The sequence below is a fragment of the Thamnophis elegans genome, chromosome 2 (genome assembly GCF_009769535.1).
Source record: "Thamnophis elegans isolate rThaEle1 chromosome 2, rThaEle1.pri, whole genome shotgun sequence".
Taxonomy (NCBI): Eukaryota; Metazoa; Chordata; class Lepidosauria; order Squamata; family Colubridae; genus Thamnophis; species Thamnophis elegans.
This window is the reverse complement of record NC_045542.1, coordinates 171,274,710-171,294,559: the sequence shown is the minus strand read 5'-3', so window position 1 is coordinate 171,294,559 and position 19,850 is coordinate 171,274,710. Positions and strand designations below refer to the sequence as shown.

The 19,850-nt window shown below is 43.0% G+C and overlaps 4 protein-coding genes across 7 annotated transcripts in view; 2 read left to right on the top strand and 2 right to left on the bottom strand.

The window, feature by feature from the left end:
- Positions 1-19,850, top strand: part of LOC116503386 (H-2 class I histocompatibility antigen, Q9 alpha chain-like) — a 504,076-nt gene that overhangs the window by 211,227 nt on the left and 272,999 nt on the right. The gene's annotated exons all lie outside the window — the stretch shown is intronic.
- LOC116503420 (major histocompatibility complex class I-related gene protein-like) overlaps positions 1-19,850 on the top strand; it is a 465,627-nt gene that overhangs the window by 243,529 nt on the left and 202,248 nt on the right. The gene's annotated exons all lie outside the window — the stretch shown is intronic.
- The window catches only part of LOC116503411 (H-2 class I histocompatibility antigen, Q9 alpha chain-like), a 65,127-nt gene that overhangs the window by 11,580 nt on the left and 33,697 nt on the right, over positions 1-19,850 (bottom strand). The window lies entirely within an intron of this gene.
- The window catches only part of LOC116503374 (major histocompatibility complex class I-related gene protein-like), a 556,717-nt gene continuing 539,818 nt past the window's right edge, over positions 2,952-19,850 (bottom strand). Inside the window, exons 6-11 of the mRNA XM_032209748.1 lie at positions 9,702-9,983; positions 7,317-7,406; positions 6,472-6,507; positions 5,736-5,768; positions 3,872-3,905; positions 2,952-3,244 (exon numbers count right to left, since the gene is read on the bottom strand). Coding sequence (XP_032065639.1) covers positions 3,886-3,905; positions 5,736-5,768; positions 6,472-6,507; positions 7,317-7,406; positions 9,702-9,983 — 461 coding nt within the window. The 3' untranslated portion in view covers positions 2,952-3,244; positions 3,872-3,885. The remainder of the gene's footprint in view (positions 3,245-3,871; positions 3,906-5,735; positions 5,769-6,471; positions 6,508-7,316; positions 7,407-9,701; positions 9,984-19,850) is intronic.

Genomic DNA, 19,850 nt, shown 5'->3' with positions numbered 1-19,850 from the left:
AAGGAGAAAACTCCCAACAGTGAGAACTTTTACTCAGTGGAATAGTTTGCCCCCTGGAGTCGTGGTTGCTCCATCACTGGAGGTTTTCAGGAATAGACTGGAGAACCTTTTGACCAGGATGGTAAAAAACTCTCCTGCCTTAAGCCGGAGGTTGGACTAGAAGACCTCTGAGGTCCCTCCCAGCCCTACGATTCTATGTTCCAGGTCAGAAACTCCAAGTGATCTTTGCTCTGGATAAAAATGCTCAAAGGCTCTTGTGGCATTTTCAAGACACAGCTGGCCAGTCAGAGGAGTCTAATAAATAAATACATCTCTGAAACTTTTAATTCAGAAGGAGGTGCTCAAATATTGTTTGAATTCTCACTAAATGCTCTGAAGCAGCTGTCTCCAATCTTTTGGCTCCCTGGGCAGCATTGAGTGAAAAGGAATTGTTTTAGACTGTATATCTCTATATCTATCTCTATCTATCTATCTATCTATCTATCTATCTATCTATCTATCTATCTATCTATCTATCGAGTGAAATTGAAAAATTAAAATTAAAATCCAAAAGAAAAAGATAAACAGAGACAGAACAAAACTAAACAAAAACATTGGGGGTGGGGCGGAGAGAGGAACACGTATTATGCCCCCCCCACAGTTGAACACTGAGAAAACTATTGCAACAATCATAGCTTTCCCCCTTGCAAGAGAGACCCAGAATTTATAACCTTATACATCTATTGGCAACGTAACTGACCTGTCATAGATTCCATGCCAGGGTTCCAAGTAACACCCCCAACGAAAGAAGACCCCGAGACTTGAGTTTTATTAGAGATGGCATATTGGCACATCTGGGAAAACTCAGACCTGAAAGTTCCCAGGTTTTCCCCACCCAAATGAAAGTTCAAGTCTCTGCCCAGCACCCACATGTCCATCACATGATCCAATCAGGCACCATCCAAAACGGGAGATGCCTCCCAGTCACACCATCGCAGCTGCAGGACAAGGTGTCCTTGACTCTCTGGGAAAGGAATGTTATTTTGACTATATCTCACCCATACTCCATGTAACCCCCCCTCCCATTTCCCACAGTAGAAAAATTGGCAGGCCTGAAGGCCCAAATGTAAAAGTTGGCTTCCATGTCTGACAGCCCCCCCCCCAGCAGAAAAGTGTGTCTTGTAAAGAGAGTAACACAGGGGGTTAAAATCATACACCTAACCACTTTTCCCCACTCCCAGGGGGACCCTTTGGATTATCTGGATACTCATCATGGAATTGCTTAACCAGCCTGTCTGCCTTTACATCCCAGGAGGTAAATAGAAGTCAATGGAACTGAAGGAGGGTTGGACTTACTCTCTTTGTGGCTATGTGGGGATTCTAGGCTGATTTCTCTTTTAACTCCTCCCAGGGATTTTGCCACTCCTTCCCCTACAGCTCCAAAACTATCAAAAGGCTGTTGAAACTTTAAAAAAAAAAAAAACCTCACCCAACTTCCCCGAAAACAAGCTTCTTGTTCCTGGATTTTCAAATTCATTGCTTTCAGGGAGTTGCTTTATTTACAGCCAGCAGAGGCCAAATAGGTTCAGTAGCTGGGGAGGATGGGAGTTGAAGTCAAACTAAGCCAACATTTTACAGAAGATCAGCTAGTGATGCTAGAGGAACATCTGGACACAGGAGCAAAATGGCTGCCTCCTCCCCAAAGGAGCACACGGGAGCCACATCAGTTCTTCTTCCTTTTAGGTTTTGCCTCGGTTCCTCCTCTTCTTACCACTCAAAGTGAAATTCGGGTCTTTGATAAACAAGGTGGGGAAAATCCCTCCTTTCTTCAACGTCCCAAAACAGGCAGCAACTCACATGAGAAGAAATCAAAAGCATTTATTTACAGGAAACAATTTTGGCAAACTTTACAATATATGTACAATTGTTCAGCCAGCGTGGCTGCGCAATCGATCTCATATTCCATTTTTCTAAAGCATGGTGATCTGGAGAAATCCAGCGTTTATTGGTCAAACTTTGGATGATATGGTCAAACTAATGCAATATTTAATTTTTTAAAAAGATATACAAATATTTTAACTACTTTAATGGCGTAAATCTCAGCACGCTTCTTTTTTTAAAAAAAAATTTTTGTTAAGATTCTATTACACATTATACATACCAGTGGCCTGCCCACCTGGATTCTATACCAGTTTTTTTAAACTTTTTTTAAATTTTTACTAAACAAACAACACACGCACAAAATAATCATCTTACATTACATCTTGTAGAAAGTGTGTCAATTGGTTACAATTAGCTTTCGTGCATCTCTTCCAGGGTCATTACGTACATTCATATCAAATATCAAAGTTCTTGATAAGTCTTACTTTCAATATATCATAGTTCTCATTTAACTGAAATTGTTTTAATGTCCTTTTGCCTAGAATAATCCATAATTAAAAAACACAACCACCTAATGGCATTTCATTAATTATTACAGAGTTATCCAATAGCCTTTAACCTTTATAACATAAAGGTTTATGACAAAATATCTAAGCCCTTTTCTCCCCTCAAATCACTGTTTACAATTTGTGTCCACGTTCCTTTTGTTATGGTGGTACATGTATGTATCATTAACTGTATCCCTTCTCCTTATCATTCCATTGTTAGTTGTTATAATTAATATTGGTTAACAAAATATATACCAGTTTTTAAAGCACTTCACAGAGTTGTCATTGTGGGAAAAATAGAAGGAGGAAGGTATATTGGATAACTTTCATACCTTCAGCAGGATACAAATAAATGAAAAATAAAACAATATCTATCAAGTTTCCCTGAAAATAAGACTAGGTCGTATATTAATTTTTGCTCTAAAAGATGCATTAGGGCTTATTCTCTGGTTAGGTCTCATTTTCAGGGAAATACAGTACTAAATGCATCCCTCTAGCTGACAATCTTAACTGGTGCTTATTTTGGGGGTAGGGCTTATATTACAAGCATCCTGAAAAATCATACTAGGTCTTATTTTCCAGTTAGGTCTTATTTTCAGCAAAACGGTACCAATTTGAATCCTTTTGATTCCACAGTTATAAACACATACTATTTTCTTCTCTGTTCATAATAAAAAGGTTACTGATTCAAGATTAGAGCAATGATGAAAGACCTAACATATATCCTGTTCCCAGTATGTCGGAAAGGCCTGAAGGGATCCTCCTGAGGCTCCAGCCTAATCCAGAAGAAGGCCAATCTTCTCTTCTCTTTTCTTTATGCTGGGATTGTAGTAACGCTGCAAAGAGAAGGGGAAAAGCAGGCAGGGCCAGTCTGAGAGGGAGCCAAGAGGAGGGATCAGCCAAGATCAGCCCAGAGAAGGAGCAGAAGCAGCAGCCTCAAGATCAGCAGGGTGGAATTTACAAGAGGGGAGGGGAGGGGCAGGGATGGAACTGGCTCCTGAGACAAAGTGCAAATGGATCCTTATGTCCTCCAGAGAGTCCAGGTCTTCCCTTCAGCATCTGGAGGGAGGGATTCCCAAATGGGATCAAGGAGGGGAGAGAAGCCCCCTCTCCACCCACGACTGGCAGGACCCTCAAGAAGCCCCCTTGTCTGCCCCTCTTTCCTCTTTTCAGTGGGAACATTCAGATCTCCTCTTTGCAGATATCTGAGGCGCCTGATCCAAGGCAGTCAGATCCTTACAATGGCCACAATCCGGTTTCGCAGGATAAGAGTTTGGGGGTAGGCAGACACCCGCAGCCTGCCCCGCCTCTTTCCCCAAATTTCTTACCTTGCAGTGCTTATGAATAGGAGAGGAAGAGGGATTTCCCAAAGTATCTTCACCATCAGTTGCTTCTTGGACCTCATAGCCCTCCCTCCCTTCACCCCCCTACCCCCCATGCAGCCTCCATAGAGGGAAACTCACCTGGGAGGGGGCTGCTAAATGGACTCTTTGCTTCCTGTGTTGGAGAGAAAGACACAGAGTGAGTCTCAGCCTTGTCCTGGTCCTTTCTCTCTCTTCACCATTCAACCTCTCTGCTTCATGAATCTCTCAGAGGAGATCAAGGTGTCACCTCTCTCCCTCTCTCTCTCTACATACACACATACACATGTGTGTATATGCATGTATAAAATATGTACCTCACTTTCTCTCTCGCTATACACACACAAACACACACGTATGTGTGTGTGTGTGTGTGTGTGTGTGTGTGTATGTATGTATGTATGTATATATATATATATATATATATATATATATATATATATATATATATATATCCCCCTCTCTATATCTATCTATCTACCTCCCTCTATCATCTCTCTCTACCTACCTACCTATTTCTCTCTCTATCTAATGCCTGTATGTATGTATGTATGTATGTATGTATGTATGTCTGTCTGTCTGTCTGTCTGTCTGTCTGTCTGTCTCTCTCTCTCTCTCTGTCTATCTATCTATCTATCTATCTATCTATCTATCTATCTATCTATCATCTACCTACCTATCTACTTATCTTTAAGCTTCTATGTCACCAATCGTGCCAATGTGGCTTTAGGCGGCTTGCAGTAAAATTCAATAAAATGCTATGCAAAATACTTAAAATAATAAATTAAAAACCAGATTTCCCCCACCAAATCACATTGCTATTGTTCCAACAAGAAGATCATGTTAGATCGGGTAAAGGAGCCACAAAAGGCTTCAGTAAACAGCAGCTCTTTATTGCAAGTTACGTAAACATCCGGGTGAAGAATGGTGGGGCAGCATCCCCTTTTAAAGGGATCTGTGATACCTCTTGACCAATGAGATTCAACCTCTGTTCCCGCTGGAACAGAGGACCTTGGTGGAAATCTCTGTCAGTCTGTCAGCGGGGGGACTATCTAACAGATCATATCCGGTGTTTATTGACCATTGCCTTGAATTGGATCTAAGGTGATCTGGGAGGGGCCCATTGACATCATGGTGGCCCATGAACTCCTGGCCCGTTCCTGAGGCCAAATCCAGGGATGGCAGATTGAAGTCCCCGAGTACCAGAATCCTGGGGAACTCCGTGTCAACCCTGAAATGGCCCTCAGCAGCAGAGGCAGGGAGGTGGCCATTTAGCAGGGAGGCTGGTACAGTAGCGACAATCCCAACTGGTCCCGTGAGCCCAGTTTCAGAAATGGGGAGTCACAGCCAGAAACTTGGGGAGCAAAGGCCCCGGAGTGCCAAAAGAGATTCTCAGATGACCACTGCACCCCACTTCCCCTGCCCTGGGCTCCTGGCTGCTGCCAAACCCTAAACCAGGCTGGGCACATCTCAGAGAGGGACACACACCCCCTTTCCACAGTCAACCAGATCTCAGCTATGCCACTAAAGGAGTCTCTAACCACTGGGGATCATGGCATCAATGGTGGTTTCCCTATTTTCCCTCAAAGAATGGAGGACCTTTTCCTCCAAAGGGGGCCAAGGCTCCACCATGCAGACTCTGGGCTGCCTCCCCTGCCTGAATCCAACAGGGAGAGTTTCTTCTTCTCCTCTGCAGAATCAACCAGTGCAAGGAAAGAAGATTTTGTGACACCCAGCCGGCTTTCATGCCTAAGGTGGGACTAGAACTCACAGTCTCACCTGGTGTCCTCACCACTAAGCCAAATTATTCTTATTATTCCACCAGAAGCAGACTCAGAGGGAACCCGGGGAGGATGAATTAGGGGGGGGCTTTAAAAAGTGGGGGCCTTTCCCTCTTTTCATCCCCCCCCCAAAGTCTTGCAAAAGGTCAGAATGGCTCATGCAGCAGTTGCTCCCTCCAACTTACCCTGGTCTGAACTGCTCGATCCTCCGTCATTTCCTGGAAGAGAAGGAAAGAAAAAGAGGGTGAGAAAGTCCCTCTCTCAGCTTATGGGGAAAGAAGCTCAGCTCTTTCTGACTCCAGCTCCCTCCCTCCCTCCCTTTCTCTCTCGCACACAAATAAAGACACACAAATATTTGGAGAGAGTTTGAACCAAACTGCTTTGGCTAAAAGGCATCGAAAGAATTCTTAAAATTTATAGAGCAATAGTTTAGCAGTTCTTCAGCCAGAGGGCAAAGCTGATGTGGGGATGCAGTTGGCTTCCAAAATTTCTTTCTCCAACCAGTTCCCACTTAGAGAGCCTTGTGATGGGAGACCAAGAGGAGATCCAAAGCTCCTTTTCTCTCAAAATGCCTCCTTTTGATTACTACTTTTACAGAAGTTCTTGGCCATGTTATGGCCAAGTCTTTCCAGAACTTCTTCTCAACCAGATAGATCTTCCACCCAGCCGGGTCTTCTCATCTTCCTGAGGTTTTCTCACACCAAAAGTTCCTCCTTGGGGGTCTCCACTCCCAAGAATAACCTGGCTGTGATGAAAGTCTGGCCCATCTTCCTGTTTTTAGGAGGAAGAGGAAGATAGCACAACTCTGCAGCTTCATGAGATTCTTTTGTGTTTAAACATACACACACACACCTCAACTAATGGTGCCTCTGGTCCCTGCTCTAAGTTGGAGATTACATGGAAAGAGGGCAAATCACTCACTTGGTGCTGCTTTGTAGTCATCTTGACGTCGTCTCTCTGCAAGAATAAAATTCAGTGAAAGCTCAAAAGAATCCACCAGAGATCATCCAAACTCTCCCTCCGTAGGAGAAAAAAACCCAGGACGTATTTCTCAGACCCATTGTCCCATCACTAAAGCTCGAAAGATCTTCAAAATACAAATGTATCTCTCCCTTATCTTAAATAGCAGTTGTTAACAATGGGAACTAAAAGTGAACATGGGTATTGTAATAGATCCCTAAACTTTGTAACAAGAAGATGTTGGTTAGAGACTAAACAATGAGGAAGAAAAAAAAAAGTTGGGCTGTGAATGACTGTCACGGGGGGGGGGGGAGGGGGGACGGCAGGGGGTTGTATGTTTAAAGTTATATTTGTATTTGTATGTCTTATTCTTTAAAAAAATGTATAACCAATAAAGATTATTTTAAAAAAAATACAAATGCATCTCCTGATTTGCCCCAAGAGAGACCTGCTGCCTCCGAGATGGATGGAGGGGAATTGGGGGAAGCAGAAGGAGCAGCTGGGAGGGGGGAGAAGGTTTCCATGGAAATCCTTCTCCGCTGCTCTCTGACCAAAGCCTTTGAAAGGGACAAAGGAACTGGGATGCCTCTTCTCAACTCAGAAGGAGACAGGACTGCCCGAATCTCAGATTCAGCTGAATAGAAACTGGAGTCCCAGCAAAAGGCAGAGATCTCAGATGCTCCCCAAGAGGGCTGGGAAAACAGGACAGAAGGAAGCCCAGAAGAAGCTCCCCAAAGGGAGAGACTTGGGGGGAATTTCCCCATCTTCCTTCCATCATCTCCCCCCCCCCAAAAAAAGATACTTACTGAACAATACCAGGACCCCAAGAATCGCACACACCAGGACAAGAGTAACCACAATGCAACCGATGATGAGCCCCAGGTTGGATTTTGGTTCTGAATTGGAAGACAGAGCAGATAATTGAAGGGGAACCCCAAACCCCAAGAGAAACCCCAAACTCCCCCCCCCCCCATACCAATTGGGGGAGAGACCTAAAGCAGCCAAAGGACAGACTGGGAGTTTCCTAAATTAAAATGTCTTAAGGGTTCATCTTCATGTTCCTCTCTAAAGGTAGCATGAAGATGCTTTTCTCCCTCTCAAAACAGCCCAGCTCATGAATGTTCCTCTTTGGCTGCTCAGCTCAAAAGCAGAAGTTTGTAATCTTGTGACTTTCAGCAGTTTACAGAAATTAAAACTTCAACAATAAAGCAATATAATTAATCTTCATGAAACCAGAAAAAACATTTTTTTTAAGAGGCTGCCCCAAAGTGTCATGACTGGTATGGAATCAGGCAGTTCTGTGCATCATCTTATTTTTCTAAGCTCGGAATTTTTATTTGATTAGAGAGTCATAATTCAGCCAGAAAAATCTATGGGTGGTTGGCACTGAACATCCTCCAATAGCTTCCTTCTTTTGGAAATGGGTTTTCCAGTCAAGATTGATCATGTGAGTTCAAGACCCGCCTTAGCTATGAAAGCCTGCTGGGCGAGCTCAGCTCAGCCCAATCCCACATTGTTGTGGGGGGAAATAGAAGGAGGAAGGTGTGTTGGACATTTTTGCTGCCTTATTTGAATAAATAATAAAGGCAGGAATAAAATAAAGTAAAGTAAAGTAAAGTGAAGTAAAGTAAAAAGTAAAGTAAAAAGTAAAGTAAAAAGTAAAGTAAAAAGTAAAGTAAAAAGTAAAGTAAAGTAAAGTAAAATAAAGTAATAAAATAATAAAATAATAAAATAAAATGAAATAAATGAAATAAATGAAATAAATGAAATAAATGAAATAAATAAAATAAATAAAATAATGAAATATAAATAAATAAATAACAAAATATAAATATAAATAATAAAATAAAACAATAAAATAAAAAATAATAAAATAAAATAAAAAATAATAAAATAAAATAAAAAATAATAAAATAAAATAAAAAATAATAAAATAAAATAAAATAAAATAATAAAATAAAATAATAAAAGAAAAGAAAAATAATAGAATATAATAATATAATAATATAATAATATAATAATATAATAATATAATAATATAATAATATAATAATATAATAATATAATAATATAATATAATAATATAATATAATAATATAATAATATAATAGTATAATAATATAATAATATAATAATAGAATATAATAATAGAATAGAATAATAGAATAATAGAACAATAGAACAATAGAACAATAGAACAATAGAACAATAGAACAATAGAACAATAGAATAATAGAATAATAGAATAATAGAATAATAGAATAATACAATAAAATAAAATCTTTTAATGATGAGGAAGACTGGAGCATATGCTTAGTTCTCTGACAGAGGGTTATTTTCCTTTTTTTTTAATGCTAAGTCTCAGGAATTCCCATCAAATCCTGGTCATAAAATAGTGTGTAGTTTTCTTCCTTAGAGCAGCAACACAAGGTGGTGTTTCCTTCTTTGAAGGAAAGCCGATGGCAAAACCCCAAATATATTCATGAACTGGAATAGGGCTTAGTAACAAGGTCAGCCAATGGGGACTCTTTGGAAACGGAAGCAGTATTTGCTGGAGACAGCTAGGAGTCTGGGCGTAGATCTCTAGCCCATACTCTGTGCAGAAGCTCTGAAAATGCTCTGCTCCTGGAACTGAAACCAATCCTCTCTACCACGTTGGAAGAACCACTGTTAGTATCATATATATATATATATCAGTGGTGGGATTCAAAATTTTTTACTACCGGTTCTCTGGGCGTGGCTTGGTAGGTGCGGCATGGCCTGGTGGGCGTGACAGGGGAAGGTTACTGCAAAATCCCCATTCCCTCCCGATCAGCTGGGATTTGGGAGGCAGAGAATAGAAGGGGGCGGGGTGAGTCAGAGGTGGTATTTACCAGTTGCTCGAACTACTCAAAATTTCTGCTACCCGTTTTTCAGAACTGGCCAGAATCTGCTGAAAACACCTCTGGTATATATTATATATATAAAGATAAGTTAATGAACTCTCCTGCATCAGTTACCTGTGTGTGCTTTCAGGATTTGATTGCTGCAACGAACTCTGACATTAATGTATGCTGATTAGTGTACATTCAATGTGACAATAAAGTATTCTATTCTTCTTTACTGAATGTCCTAATCGGGAAGGCTGACACTCTCCCACCACCCTCCAGCCTGCCAGAGAGCCCAGCCTTCCCCTCCCTGCAGCCTCTCACCCTTCAGCTCCAAGTCCAGAGGCTCCTGCAGGCTGTCGTGCTCCACGTGGCACCGATAGCGGCTCCTCTCTTTGGGGTCGATCCGGATGCTGAGCCAGTAGTGGTAGGTCCCATCCGCGTTGGGGGCCACAGACCCATGGAAGGTCTCTTCCAGCCATACCTCCCCATCCCTCCTCCAGGAGGCATCGATCTCCCTGGGGTAGAAGCCATCCACGCGGCAGATGTGCATCTCCATCCCGTCCTCCACCTCCGTCCGGCTGCTCACCGTCACCTTTGGGGTCTCTGCAGAAACGGCACCCCCAGAATTAACTCTGAGCCCCTCCAGAGCCTGGAAGGTGGATGGGAAACTTGGAGGGGCAGGCAAATCTCCCACCACTTAGTTTTAACCCAAAGATTCACATTCCACACATGTAGCCTCTCCAAGAGTTTTAGGAAATTATCCAGATCTGGAAAAGGCTCAACCAGAAGATCTCCTGATTTTGAGTCCTTCCCAGCGACTCAGCCTGAAAAAACCCCGGAAGCAAATTGAGGCTCCAAGGAAATTCCTCTCTGGCTGCTTTGAACTCTGAGTGATCTTGGGCTGCTCCCTTCAGGGGAGGGAAAGTGGAGATGGTCTTTTAAGTTCTCTTTTGTTGGAAGAAATGTCCATCAGGGTTCAGTTCCAAGTGGGGAGAAAGACACTGGAAACATGGAGGCTTATTGGAAAGATGGATTATTGACCATATGGGTTTGAGGTCCTGGGCAGCTGAACATATGGCGTGGAGAGTGAGTGTTACGTATACCCTCTCTTAGGCCTTGCCCTTGAGCTTCCTATTCCTCTGGCAAGGGCATGCATTCTATTGGTTGCTGTCAGACTCCCCTGGGGCTATGCAGGAGTCATACTCATAGCTAACTTGGTAGGTTTTCTGAGTCAAGCTTGGCCGAAACTTGGGCTGATGTAATGCACTTTCTGTTGTGGCCGAATGGCTTTGCCCTGAAGGATAATCCCATCACCCTGGAGCTGAAGGCCTTTTGTCTTGTAGATAGGCTGGCCCAGTCCTGCTGGGCTATTAAGAAAGGTGGGGACTGCTTTCCAAGGGAAATACGTATAATATTATGCCTTTTAAAAAATATTTCCCAAAATATTTAATTCTTCTAAGAGAGGGGTGGTTGCTAACTTTCTACACTTTCAAGACAACACCACCACCACAGAGTTTTCTCCGTACTTTTTGGCTCCCCTTCTGATCCCCTAAATCTGAGGCAGGTCCAGGCCTCTTCCCAAGGGGCACAACTATAATTTTAAGAGAAAGAGAGCCAGAATCAAAGCAAGCAGCTCAAGGGTTTTAAGAATCTGACTGAATAATTTCAAAAGAGATATTCTGACTGTAGGAAGTTAGCACTCCCCCTCCCTCTCCTAGAAAAATGAAATATCCTAGGAAATATGGAAAAGGCAGAATATTATATTTCCCTGGATCAGAAATGGAGAAACATGTTTTTAGGCAGGAAACAGACTCACTCCTAATAGCCCCCCACTTTCCTTAATGGCTCATTAAGATGCCCCAGCCAGTCTATTCTACATAATAAAGAGTTCCCCCCTTCAGCTCCAAGGTGATGGAATTAAGGCATGACAGTATTAGCCTTCTACAGAAACTCACCACATGGCATCTGGAAAGTCAAACTTCGCCCCCTGGGAGTCTGACAACCAATCAGAATATATTTCTTACACAGGAACAGGAAACAGAGAGAGGGAGCGGAACAGAGATTATAAAGCCAGGAACTTTCAGCCTTTCTTTCTCTTTCTTCTTCTCCACCCAACATGGAAGCATGCTGTTAGATGTCCCCCCACCCCCACCCCCCGCTGACAGACTGCAAGAGGTTTCCACCAAGGTCCTCTGTTCTGGTGGGAACAGAGATTGAATCCCATTGGTCAAGAGGTCTGACAGATCCCTTTAAAAGGGGATGCTGCCCGACCATTCTTCACCCGGATGTTTACTTGACTTGCAATAAAGAGCTGTTGTTTACTGAAGCCTTTTGTGCCTCCTTTACCCGATATAACACATGCAATCATCTTTTCTGTTGCGGGAAGTTATCACCCAGCCCTCTCCCAGAAAAATGAAATATCCTAGGAAATATTGAAAAGGCAGAATATTTCTCTGGTTGTGAAAAAGGAAGAAACATATTTTAAAAGACAGAATAGCTGCCTGCAGCTTCCTGCCCATCCCCCTTTGTCAATGAGCCATTAAAGCCTGAGCTAGTCCACTTTACATAATAAAGAGTTTTCCCGTTCAGCTCCAGAGTGATGGGATTAAGGCATGATAATATTGGCCTTTTACTCAACTCTCCACATGGCATCTGAGAACTCATACCTGGATTCAAAACAGCCTAGAGAGTAGCCCCCTGCATGGTACCATGGGAGTGTGACAACCAATCAGAATATATTTCTTACACAGGAACAGGAAACAGAGAGGTGGGACTAAACAGGGTATAAAAAGCCTAGCAAGCCCCTCCCTCAGCCCTTCTTCTCTTCTTCTCCACCAACATTGAAGCATGTGTTTTCTGTTCAGGGCTCAAGCCATGTGGCCCTGTCCAACAATAAACCATCTTCCCAAGCAGCCTCCATGTCTCCAGTGTCTTCTTCCCCACCTGGAGCTGAACCCAGAAGGACAGTTCTTTCATCAGGTGGACAGGACCACATGGAACAGGACAGAAAAGGCGATCACAGGCTTCAATGTTGGGTGAAGAAGAAGAAAGAGAAGAGAGAGGAAGGGGCTTGCTGGGGGTTTTATACTCTGTTCGCCCCCACCTCTCCGTTTCCTGTTCCTGAGTAAGACTCCCATGGGGCCACGTTTGAGTTTCCAGATGGCATGTGGTGAGTTTCTGTGGAAGACTAAAACTATCATGACTTAATCCCATCACCCTGGAACTCATTGTTATGTAGAATAGACTGGCATTTTAATGGGCCATTAAGGAAAGTGGGGGCTATTAAGTGAGTCTGTTTCCTGCCTAAAAACATGTTTCTCCATTTCTGATCCAGGAAATGTAATATTCTGCCCTTTCACCCCAAGTGGCCCAATTGCCTCATTGTGGACTGGGAACAGGACACCCTTAAGTGCTTTTGCTGCCTGATCCACCCAGACACCCGCCAGGAAGAGGCAGCATTTCCTAGTCCATTTAATGTCTGCCTGGCAATAGGAACCAAACAGGGCTTCCCGTGTCATGGAGAGATGCTGGAAGGAGAAGAGGTGGATTCCCCGCACCCCAAGCAGGCAATCTACAGACCAGGGACCGAAAGGGGCTGAATGTGTCCAAGAAATCCACCCATACAGGAGGAAAGCCCAGCCTGGATCCAGATGCTCACCTGTCCTCAGCAGCGTCTCCTTCCCGTAGGACAGGTGTTTCTCCAGCCACTCGATGCAGACTTTCTCCAGGTAGGACTTCTCTCTCTGGTTATATACTGGGAAAGAATCCCATTTCCTCTGGGTGATCCGGGCTTGGGGGTCGGGAGCCACCCAGGTGAGCAACACCTTGTCGAAGGTGACGAAGGTCCTCCCATTGTAGCCGTATTGGTCAAATCCATCCCTGCTCCCGTCTGCTCGGAGCTCACAGCCATACATCCTCTGCCATGTGTGAAGGCCTGAAATAGAGACAGGAGGATGGTTTGTGGAATACTCAAGAGACACAGACAGGCAGACACACATACACACACACACACACAAACCCTGTAGTGGCTTTGAGGGAGGGAGGGAGGCACTGACACCTGGATTTCCTCCACAGGAAATCCCCCCCTCCTCCTCATCTCCCCCCCTCCTGGTACCTGAAACTTCATAGGGGTCAAGGGTTCCACCACAAAACCGCGGACGACAAAAGCGCGGTCGACAAAAGCGTGTATGTGACGTCATCACAGCGCGACAAAAAAGATCGAAAAATGTAAAAATAAAGCAAAAACCTTACCCTAACCCCCCCAAACCTAACCCTAAACCTAACCCTAAACCTAACCCTTAACCTAACCCTAAACCTAACCTAAACGTAACCCTTAACATAACGAAAAACCTAACGCTAACCCTTAACCTAACGCTAAACGTAACCCTAACGCTCTAAAGCTAACCCTAACCCTTAACCTAACCCTAACCCTAAACCTAACCCTTACCTTTATGTGAATCGGCTTGCTGTAATTTAATTTTTATTAATTTTTATTTCAATTTTTCGATCTTTTTCGTCGCGCTGTGATGACGTCAAATGCGCGATTTTGTCGATCGCGCTTTTGTGGTCCGCGGTTTTGACGGGTCACGGGGGTCAAGAGCCAGGAAATGGGCCACTGGCAAATCCCCTTTTCAGCAAGGAGGACCAAGGCAAGATGGAGACCCAGATGAAACGGAGGGATGGAGCCACCTTCACCTTTCTTTCTTCTGCTCCTCTGCTGGGGGAAAGCCTTGGGGGGGGGGGGGGAGACCCCACCAACTTTCATGGGGGAGTGGAGATTTTGGTCTGGTTGTTTTTTTTTCCAAAAGGCAACTGGACATTGTTTTTTTCTTCAAAGAGGTTTCACTTTTCATGCAAGAAGCTTCTTCAGTTCTGACTGTTTGGTCTGTCCTTTACCTCATTTTACATCAATAGCAATTTTCATCTCTCTTGCCCCCACCTCTCTCTCTCACTCTCACTCTCTCTCTGAGAGAGAGAGAGGGGGGGGGGAGGGAGGGAGAGGGAGAGAGAGAGATGAAAATTGCCCTTGATAGATGGATGGATGGATGGATGGATGGATGGATGGATAGATAGATAGATAGATAGATAGATAGATAGATAGATAGATAGATAGATACGGAGAGAGATGAAAATTGTTTAGATAGGTAGGTAGGTAGGTAGGTAGGTAGGTAGGTAGGTAGGTAGGTAGATAGATAGATAGATAGATAGATAGATAGATAGATAGATAGATAGATAGATAAAAATTGCTCTATCTATATATATAAATACAGAGAGGGAGAGAGAGAAAAAGAGAGAGAGAGATGTAGATGTGTATGTGTATGTATGTATGTATACACACACAGACACAGACACACATACGCACACGTGAACATCTACATCTCTCTATCTCTCTACCTATCTACCTACCTACCTACCTACCTATCCCCTGTTTCTCTGAAAATAAGACTTCCCGGGATAATAAGCCCAATTGGGCTTTTGAGTGCATGCGCTAAAATAAGCCCTCCCTTGAAAATAAGCCTTCCCTGAAAATATTGCAACACAGCAGCAGCCATGAGGTGACCACACTCGCCGCCTCCTTCACCTCAAAAATAATAAGACCTCCCTGAAAATAAGGCCAAGCGCTTATTTCGAGGGTCAAAAGAAAATAAGACCCTGTCTTATTTTCAGGTAAACATGATAGATATATAGATATATAGATAGACAGATAGATGATATAGATATAGAGATAGATATCAGATAGATAGAGAGATAGATAGATAGATAGATAGATAGATAGATAGATAGATAAATAGACAGACAGACAGACAGATATATAGACAGACAAATGGACAGATAGGATAACTTTAAAAATGATTTTAGTAACTGCAATCTGCAGAAAATTTCAGCTGGAGAGGCGAGGACAATGTTAAATTGAATGTGAAAAGATTAAACATATTTTTTTTCAAAAGACTCTTCCCTGGGAGGGATTCCTGATTTTAGGGTTGGGGGGAGGGGAATATGGGGCCAGAGGAGCCACCCAACCCATCACTCACGTTGACTGCTTTGATTGTAGCGAAGCCTCAGAGTCTCCAGGTCTCCTCTGGATGCCTCCTCAGTGTCACGTGCCATCTGGGTGTTTCTCTCCCAATAGTTGGGGTCCTCCTTCCCCACCTTCCACATCCAGGAGGCTCGAGGCTGCATCTTCCTGCTGTGGCTGTCGTAGTGAATGAAGACCTGACCGTCCACAGCCCCCACGGCCACATGCTGGGGCTGCCCCTGATTTGGGTCCGAGATGGAAGTGAAGAAATACTTTACGGAATGCGAGGAGGCACCTGGAAGGGACCCAGAGGGGCAGGGATTCACTTAATAAGAGAGGCACAAAAGGTGGTAAAAAGGGGAAAAACTCACTTAACAAATATCTCACTTAACAACAGAAATTTTGGGCTCAATCGTGGTCGTATGTCGAGGATTACCCTGTTTTCCCGAAAATAAGACCCAACTGGAAATTAAACCCTAGCATGATTTTTCCAGGATGTTTGTAATATACGTCTTACCCCCAAAAATAAGCCACAGTTAAGATCATCAGCCCCACAGAGGCCTTTAGTACCGTATTTCCCTGAAAACAAGACCTAACCAGAAAATAAGCCCAAATTTCCATGTCTTTTGGAGCAAAAATTAATATAAGGCCCAGTCTTATTTTTGGGGACACACGGTAGTATTCTCTCCTAAGCTCTGTGTGTAGAAGCTCCTGGAGACAAACATGGAAAGTTATTCTAACAAAGAAGAACATTTGTAGCTCAGGGTTGAAATGAAGGTTCCTTGGTGCTCTCTGGCCTGTTTTCTTGCAGGCGTTTCATGAGCCAGACAAGATAACATCCTCAGTGCTAGTGCTAAACTAGCATTGACATTGCTACCCAATTTGGGTAATGAAATGCCTGCCAGGGTCAGAAAGCACCAAGAGCCCCTCCAAGTTATTTCTTTTTTAAAAAAAAGATTTTTATTAACAAACATGTAAAATACACACAAACAAAAATTAGACGTACACCACATTTATACAATACAGTACGAACAGGAACTTCCTGTTTTTTATAATAGCAATCATCAATCGATACTGCTCACCTTATATTATTTCCCCTTCTATTGCATTTCATTTGCATTTCACCATTCTTGACCCTCTTATTTTACTCACAACTATTATTTTTGAGTTTTGTTATATTCTTTCATTGATTTTTGTTTCTTTCCTCCATCCACCTATACCATTTATCCCATATCTGGTAGAATTCTGATTCTTCCTTTCCTTGGATTTCTTTAGTTAGTTTATCCATTTCGGCACAGTCCATAATCTTTCTTATTATTTCATCTTCGCCTGGGATTAATTTGTTTTTCCATTTCTGGGCAAAGGCAATCCTTGCCGCCGTAATTATATGTAGTATTAAATATTGGACTTCTTTTTTTGTATTTCACAGACATAATTCCTAATAAAAAAACTTCAGGTTTCCATTCTATTTTAACCCTTGTTATTGCCATTATTTCTATTTCTATCGTGCAAACTCTGATCTGGGAGCATCAAAGCGCTTTCAGTCCTTCCTCAGAGGATATGATAAATTTATAAGACATAAAAAATCTTTTAATACAGCTTAATAGTTTAATAGCACTATTAGTGGTAACTTAATAGCAGTAACTGTGAAAGGGATCTTGGAGTCTTAGTGGATAACCAAATAAATATGAGCCAGTAGTATGCGGCAGCAGCCCAAAAACCAATACAATCCTAATTCCTTTAACTGAGGGATAGAATCCAGATCAAGTGAGGTACTAATACCACTCTATAAAGTCCTAGTAAAACCACACCTAGAATCCTGCATCCAGTTTTGGTCACCACACCATAGAAAAGATGTTGAGACTCTAGAAAAAGTGCAGAGAAGAGCAACCAAGATTATTAGGGGACTGGGTGCTAAAACATACGATGAACGGTTGCAGGAAATGCACATGGCTATTCTAATGAAGAGAAGGACCAGGGGGTGACATGATCACAGTCTTGCAATATTTGAGGGGCTGCCACAGAGAGGAAGGGGGTCTGTTAGGGGTATCTCCGTTGGGAGACAGAAAGTAGCACAGCGGAATGTATAGCTAGAAAGAAAGAATGTTGCTAGTAGAAACACACGAATAGAGTTTCAAACACGGCTAGTAAAAACAAGTAGCTTTACTACTGATAATTGCTTCACAAGCAGTGATAGTAGATAGTAGATATTAGTCCAAACACAATTCAAAGAACAAACAATAGCTTACAGTCGCAGTTCACATTCCAGTCCTCAAGTCATCAAGCATAGCACAAGCAGAGAGAGACAGTGAGCTCTCTTGACTTCTTCTTGTAGTAAAGTTAATTACACCTGATAAGTACATCCATTCATTTAAAGCAACAATGACCATTTGTTTGTTTATTTATTTATTAGACTTATATACTGCTTCATAGGGCTTTCAGCCCTCTCTACGCGGTTCACAATTTTTTTTAGCAAATTGAGTCAGCAACTTGCCCCCACAGTCCGGGTCCTCATTTCACCCACCTCGGAAGGATGGAAGGCTGAGTCGATCTTGAGCCGGTGAGATTTGAACCGCTGAGCTGCAGATCACAGTCAGCTAAAGTGGCCTGCAGTACTGCACCCTAACCACTGCGCCACCTCGGCTCTTATATTTGTTGTTGTATATAGATATATATTGCCTACCCAACCCTAGGAGTATACTCCCAACAGGGTCAAGCTATTTTCCAAGGCATCCGAAGGCCAGACAAGAAACAATGAATGGAAACTGATCAAGGAGAGATTCAGCCTAGAAACAAGGAGGAACTTTCTGACAGTGAGAGCAATCAACCCAGGGGACAGAAGTTGCCTTCGGAAATTGTGGGAGCTTCATCACTGGAGGCTTTCAAGAAGAGACTGGACTGCCATCTGTCAGAAATGGTGGAGGGTCTCCTGCTTGGGTGTGGGGTTGAACTACATGAGCTACAAGAAGGTCCCTTCCAATTCTGTTAATCTGCATCAATGTCACCTTCTACTAAAAGCTAAGCCCCCTCCCCAAAAAACCCCACTTAAAACCTCTATTTAGATCTAAATATCAAAATGCGAACACAGGGTGCCCAATGAACAGGGAAACTGTCTATTAATTAAACGAATCAAAGGAAAATATGGGAAATCTGACAAACTTTTCAAAGCCACTCAATCTTGGAGTCCACTGCAATTGAAAAAAAAAAAAGAGCCTATTCTGAAAGCTCTACAGATCAGAAATTCTTCCAGGGCACGAAAAGACTTTCAAGATTATTCACAGGACTTATTTGGACATTAACCGGAGTCTGCAGAGAAACAAGAAGCACCTGCCCAGCCCAGAAAAGTAAAGGCCGAAGTCCGACTGCCCTTCCCTCTGGGAGTGTCCCCCAGTCCTTCCCAGTCCAAGGCAAAGGCCTGGGCCTCCCCCTTCCTTCTCCTCCCCACAATCCCGGAGGCTTCTCAGAGCTTTTGGGGAGAGGGAGCCCCAGATCCACTTCCTGCTCTGGGGAGATTTCAGGATCCAAAGGGATCGGAGCTTTTTTCCAACAGAAGGAGAGGGGATCGGACTCTCCGTGATCCAGAACCTTTGTTTCTTTCGGGACCTTCTATGTCTAAGCAAACAATACATTTCATGGCATTGTTTGGCAGCAGCCGAAGAAGCAAATATAATCCTGGGTTGTCTAAACAGAGGCATAGAATCAAAATTATGTGATTAGTACCCCTTTGTAAAGCCTTAGTAAAGCCACACCTGGAAGATGGCATCTAGTTTTGGTCACCACATTACAAAAAAGATGTTGGGACTTTGGAAAAAGTGCAAAGGAGAACAACTAAGGTGATTAAAAGCCTGGAGACTAAAACATACGAAGAACGGTTGCAGGATTTGGGTTTGGCCAGTAGAGAAAAGAAGGACTACATGATAGCAGCATTCCGGTATTTGGGGGGCTGCCACAAAGAAGAGGGGGTCAAATTATTCTTCAAAGCACCAGAAGGCAGGACAAGAAATAATGGATGGAAACTAATCAAGGAGAGAAGCAACTTGGAATGAAGGAGAAACTTCCTAGCAGTGAGGATGATTAAGCAGTGGAACAGTTTTCCCTTCGGATGTCATGGGGGGCTTCCTCACTGGAGGTCTTTAAGAAGAGATTGGAGAGCCACTTGTCTGAAATAGTATAGGATCTCCTGCTTGAACAGGAGGGTGGATTAGGGCCCTTCCAGCTCTAGTCTATTCTGGTCATTACCCAGAGATATTTCCCTTCTTTTATCTTCAACTCAGCCTATTTAATCAATAAGATCCTGCCAACTTTTAAAATGTGTCTTTGACTTACTATAACATATGGTGGACCTGCCCGGAAACACAAAAATATTGGACAAAAATTTGGAAATGGGTGCAAGAAATTACAGGAGAACAGATAAAATACAAACCCGAAATCTTTCTACTGGGAATAATCAAAGG